This window comes from Haliaeetus leucocephalus, unplaced genomic scaffold (genome assembly GCF_000737465.1).
Source record: "Haliaeetus leucocephalus isolate CR32 unplaced genomic scaffold, Haliaeetus_leucocephalus-4.0 Scaffold840, whole genome shotgun sequence".
Lineage (NCBI taxonomy): Eukaryota > Metazoa > Chordata > Aves > Accipitriformes > Accipitridae > Haliaeetus > Haliaeetus leucocephalus.
The window spans coordinates 3,186,738-3,192,737 of record NW_010973276.1 but is presented as its reverse complement, the minus strand read 5'-3'; the positions used below and the strand labels follow the sequence as shown (position 1 = coordinate 3,192,737).

The window sequence follows — 6,000 nt, the reverse complement described above, 5'->3', positions numbered from 1 at the left end:
GGGGGCGGCGGTGGGGCGCGGGGCCGGCCTGCGGCCTCGGCTCGCAGCCCCACGGCCGCTTCTTCCCTCGCAGCAAAAGGGCGTCGGGATGAACGAGCCGCTGGTTGACGCGGAGGGGTTTCCCCGTGACGACATCGATCTCTACCAAGTGCGCACCGCCCGGCATAACATCATCTGTGAGTGGGGATCCCGGCTGGGGGGAGGCAGGGGAGCGTCCCCCTCCTCCAGGCGTGAACCAGCAAAAACGGGTTGTGGGGGAGGGCTACAGGCTTCTGCTGCTGCTGCAGTAAACACTCCTGCTAGTAACTGTGCAGCCTTTCCAGTATCTCAAACGCCGGGTCCTTCTGCCTGTTCACTGCAATTCTTCAAAAACTGGCAGCCAGGGTTGCTCCGAGTTTGTTTTTCGGTGATTTTGCTCTGTGCTCGTAGCTGGTGGGGATCGGCTTCGCCAGTAAAACGCTTTTGTCCACACGTTGTTGCAGCAGTGTTGAAATTCTGCGTCTGCTGTGGAGGCATTTGGGATTCATGAGATACACCGAAGCGTTTTTGCGGTGGTGTTAGTAGAATGAGCTTTGAGTAAAAAACAGCTTGGCATTTATCTCTTCCCAGGCTTCCCCTATGCCCCATCTTTGAGGATGGCTTTTGCAATACATACGCAACAGTATGTGACTTGATGGAAAAAAGACTTCAGCTGCTCAGTGATTTCTAGGTGATCGTGGTCCTCCAAGCCCTGCTTCCTTGCGTGCTCACCAAAATTTGTAGGATAGTTATCTCTGTGTCTAACTTCTACCGATAAACATCCGCCAGGCTGTGTGAGCAGGCCTGGCACTGGGACCCAGCAGATACACCAGCAGAGGTTATTGCTAGCCACAGCTCACATCCGAGACACCCGGAATACTATTTTCTGCACAGCTGGGGAGGAGAGAGTGTGCTGAGAACAAACCCTTAGATGTAACTCACTCCTGCTCCTTGTTTGCTAATGGTGTCACCGACAGGTTTGCAGAATGATCACAAGGCCCTGATGAAGCAGGTGGAGGAAGCTCTTCACCAGTTGCACGCCCGGGAGAAGGAGAAGCATGCCAGGGATGAGGCGGAGGCGTTGGCCGAGGCAATGAGCCAGAACCAGCGCCTGCCACAGGCTTTTGCTAAAGTGAACGCAGTGACTCCGGGATCTCCGGCGAGTATCTCGGTAAGTTGGTGGGGTCTGACAGCTCGTAGGGAAGGCTTCTTCCAGATCCAGAGAGAAAACATAGCAGGTGGCTTTCTCTGTCTCTTGTTAACAAGTGGGAATAAGTTGGGGGTTTGATTAGGGCCCTCCTCCCCCTTTTTTTGTCACACTCGGATGTCCTGTGAATAGACAAGTCACTGTACGGGAATGAGATGAGTACTCTCTTCTCAGCTGTATCATTGCACCACACAGCTCGTACCAGGCCTCACTGACCATTCTAGCCTCAATATTTCTCTTTCCATAAAATAGAACAACGGAATGAGTACTTACCTCTTTCTAAGGACATGGGGAGGGTGTAACACGGTTCAGTTGCCTGAATGGTGAGAACAGTAGTGTCGTAGCACATCTCTCTCCATGAGCCTGGGTAAAGGGTGATGCTTCTGTGATATGAGCTGTCTTTGGAGAAGACAGGTGCTCATGTCTCTTCTGTCTCTGTCCAGGGACTTCAGGTCGATGATGAGATTGTGGAGTTTGGTTCTGTCAATGTAAACAACTTCCAGAACCTGCAGAACATCGCTACAGTAGTGCAGCACAGCGAAGGGGTGAGTTCATTTCTGCTGTAACTGCAGAACTCTTGCCTGTCTCTGTTAGCCACAGCTTTTTCTATGGAACTTAGGTCTCTGGGATCATCATTTCCATGTCACAAACAGTGTCAGATTCAGTCTGTGCTGTTGTAGCCCTGTTCTCTCACAGCATTGAGCTAATTCCTGCTGGACAGAAGAGAGCTAAGAGGTGTGTGCTCTTTGCTGTGAGCATCATGTTGTCTGTTCTCCCCTGGGGACTCTCTGCAGCAGCAGGCTGCATTGCTGTGCCACCTTAGTGAACTGGCCAGGGAAGCTGCCACAGCCATCGACTGCTTTATAGTGGAAGTGAGAGATCTCCTGGAGATGTCTCCACACAAAACACTCTCTTCTTTCAGATCTAGTCACAGGGATGGGAATGGATGCTGCTGAAGAACAGGTCCCCTGGGCCTAATGTTCTTCTGGTGCTTCAGCAAAAGAAGGAAGAAGAGAGTTGACTTGGTGATGGAAAGTTGCCACCTTTTTTTCTTTGTTTTTTTTTTCTCCCTTTCAGAGACCCCTGAGTGTGACTGTCATCCGCAGCGGCAAAAAAGTGCATGTGGGGCTGACTCCAAAGCGCTGGGCTGGGAAGGGCCTCTTGGGGTAAGCTGCTATTTCACTTACTAGAACGGATGAGGCTTTCAGCCAGCTCAGAGCACATTTCCAGCAGCAGGGCCAGCTCTGTGCTTTGCTCTCAGTGTGTGTTGCTGCCCATTCTGACGGACTTCACTGGCAGGTACCAGCTGAGAGCTGGAGGCTGACAGTTTTGCACAGCGATATGGGGAGGCGAGTTGCATCAAACATGAGCACAGGGAGGAAGGTCTCAGGGGCTAGTGTGTCTGGTAGAGGAAACCGATGGAGGAGGGTTGCGGTGGGTCTGATTTGTGCCATGTCAGATCTTCTATGCCTGTTTGAGGTCTGAGATTTTAATGTTTCCTTCTACCCTCTTCTTTTTCAGCTGCAATATTGTTCCCTTGCAAAGATGACCATTGCTTGGAAAACAATAAAGCTGAAGCTTGTGCCTGCCTTCTGGACTCTGATCTGGTTTGAAAACTTCCCTACGTGTTTTTGCTGAAACAAATGTTTCGGAGGCTGTGATCTCCAGGTGTCTGACTTGCAGAGTCTGAAGAGGTTCTGATAGGGCAGGGCCTGCCTGCAATTCAGAATTGCACTGGTTCATCAGGAGCAGCTTGCAGAGTTGCAAGATGTGGCTTCTCATCTCTTATACTTTGTATCAGTTTGGAATGAGACTATAGAGAGTCCCAAACTTCACTTGATACAGGCTCTAAAGAGCATGAAATACTCTTACTTGGTGATAACAGAGCATTCCTTTTTTTCCCCTGTAAAATTCCTCACTGAACACTTTGTAATATATGCTAAAAAGTCCCGGAGCACTTTTTGGTGTCTATAACAGATGACAGTCAAGAAATAGGCAAGTTTGATACTTCATCTTCCCCATGTTACCACAACATTTGAAGTCACTAAACACAATGAAAGAATTTTTTGAACGCCTAATTATTTTAAGTTAATGAGATAAGGAATAGGGGTTTTAATTCTGCTTTGATTTACTTTTAGTAGTTTGTGTAGTCGTGATAAAAGTACTCCTAATCTGGCTTCTCCTTTTTTTTTTTTTTTAAATTTTTTTTTAATTTGTTTATTTGTGGTAGTTGGTTTTAGTGTGTATAAACTCTTTGAGGGGATTTTGGGTATGATTGGTTTGTTTTAAGCTTGTTTCCAGTTCAACTTCAAAATACTCTCCCAAAACAATAAAACTGAGTAATGCCTCTCTCCATTCTTGTATAAGTTATTATTTTGGGCAATAATTGCAGGCCAAGTTGGGTGGGTTAAACGCAGATCTGCACAGACACAAAACCATGACCCCCTGACCTTCCAGAGCCAAAGCCCAGGTAAGGTGTGAGTATTCACTAGCGCTTCACAAGCAGGTTGCGGCATAAGTAACACATCACATGTAATGAGCAATTTTGTTATAACTGTTATTAACCATACCTGAAATGGGCTGAAAAAGTGGACTAAACCCCAGACTTTTAAATCATTCACACAGGGCTCTGTTTTAAATTGAGTAGGTTTACTCTTTTGGTATTTCAAGCGTTTGTGTTTCACCATACAGTCCAACAGAGCAGATTCTTGCTGAAATGGTAAAGCTTCAAAGCAAAGCTCCTTGCGTGGTGATTCCTGCAGGTTTCACAGTGCTATGGAGGAAGCGTTACTGCAGCAGCCCATGGCAGTGTTCCTTGGATGAGATTGTATCTAGGTAATCCCCATCAAACGCAGTCTCGCCCTGGTCTTTCAAGTAATTTTAAAAGTGCTGAAACATGGCACTGTCTGCTCCATCTCTTTTCTTGAAAAATAGCAGAATAGGAGGTGTTTTGGGACCTTCTGTCGCATGTGCATCCTGCCTTGCTTTACCTGAGCCATTCTGAGGCTAAGCCTGCACTGCTGAACTTCACCAGGTGCTGTGACCCACAAAGGACACTGCATCTCCTAAATCCCCTGTGAAATCCCACTAGAAAGCAGTGTCATGTCCCTGTCTGTAGTTACAAGGTAAGTACCTCCATGGGGTTGTTCTGTAGGAGGGCTGAGTCTGTGCATGGGACCACAGTGTCAAAAGACTTGTGTAAAACAAGGTTGTTCTTTTTTTTTAAATATATCTTGTATCAGGTTTACGAGCTTTGTTTTTTTGCAAAAGGGGTTTTCATATTTGTAGGTGCTGCTGCAGTTTTTAAATGTGTGACTGTCCGCAAGCTGCCCCTGTCTTCTGTCCCCATAAAATGGAATGTAGGTGTAAGTATGTGGATAAATTGGGTATCAATTGGCAGCTGCAGTGTCAGGGGCTGGCCTTTGCCATGTGTACTTGGGATATGTGTCTAGGTATCCCAGCTGTGGCTAGCTTTTACCTGAGCTGCAGATGAATCTGGGTCTAGATACCAGTCCAGGAGAAGAAAAGCTTGCAGGACACATCCTTCCAGGCCTTTGCATTTGTGCCCTCTGGGATGAAATGATCTAGAAAATCCCAGCTTTCTGTACCGCTCTTGAAATGAGGTTAGGGGGTCAGTCTAGCCCCATAATTCCTGCTCTGGGGCAGCTCATTTCCCTTTCAACGTGGAGGGTGTCTGCACGCTTCAGTTGGCTCCTAGCTCTGCGGGGCTTTTGTAGAAGTGCATCCTGTAACCTTATGTCCTAACCGCTGCGTCCCCAGCCCCTCTGGTTGTGTGTCCTGACTAGAACGGGTTGAATGATCCCAATGAGTGTAATAAACACAGATTATGTTGCGAAACCCACTGTAGGTAGGTAAGGTTTGGGCTTCTTCCTTAGACCATGCTCAAACCTCTGCTGTAGGACCAGAGCAGAAGAGGAGCTGCTCTCAGAATAAACAGGATTTTCATGCTGGAGAGTAGAGGTGACTCCCTGTATTCTGTATGATCAGGGAATGTGGACTTGATGCTGCTGGGTGGGAACAAAAGCACCATGTCTGAGCAAGCTTGATGTGCAGGTGCTGATGCACTGAACAAGGCTGCCTTCTTGCACCTAGCAGAGATGGGGCTTAAGGATCAAATCCCTGCTCCTGAAGCCGTAAAACTCCTCCAATTTGGAGCAGCGGGTTGTGCCACAGAGGAGGAGTTGAGAGCAGCCGCATTTTGATGACCTGCCTGCGCAGCAGCCTCTTCAGGTCAAGGAAATAATGTGAGCTGATAAAAAACCAACCAAACAAAAAAACCCCACACCTCCTTTCCTCTCCCAGCAGGGTACGATGCTCTCGGTGGGCAGAAGGAAAAACAAATTAGATCTAGAAATTTTTATTATTTGAGCTTAACAGCAAGGTTGAAGTCAACAGTTGGGAGTGCTTAGAGCTCATTATCTGTGGTAGTGAAGGCAATAGCTTGGAGTGATCCCTGGGAATGGGGTCCCCTGTGCAAGTGCCATCCTGGCAGAGAGCTGGGGACCGTGGGGGGACCTGGCAGTGTTTGGCAGCTGTTTTTTCTTGCTTTGACTCTACTTGTCCTGCTCGGTGGTGCCAAGGGAGCAGAAGCTGCACACAACCCCGCATGTGGGGGCATCGGGTAAAGAACCCTCATCCCGTTCCCCAGGCAGGGCGAGGGTTCAGTCCCAAAGGAGTCTGGCGATGCCAAGAAGGGCTTTGTCACAGCCACGAGCAGGATTTAGGCTTGGGCACGGCGTGGGGCTGAATGTCCC

General features: G+C 48.3%; 1 protein-coding gene across 1 annotated transcript; it reads left to right on the top strand.

Moving 5' to 3' along the window:
• Position 1: 1 nt before the first annotated feature.
• PSMD9 (proteasome (prosome, macropain) 26S subunit, non-ATPase, 9) lies at positions 2 to 3,789 on the top strand (the record flags this gene model as incomplete). The annotated part of the gene is made up of 5 exons (XM_010582278.1): positions 2 to 176; positions 996 to 1,189; positions 1,669 to 1,770; positions 2,303 to 2,391; positions 2,747 to 3,789. Coding segments are annotated over 5 exons (588 nt in total), but the record flags the coding sequence as incomplete, so codon positions are not given.
• Between the last annotated feature and the right edge of the window lie 2,211 nt (positions 3,790 to 6,000).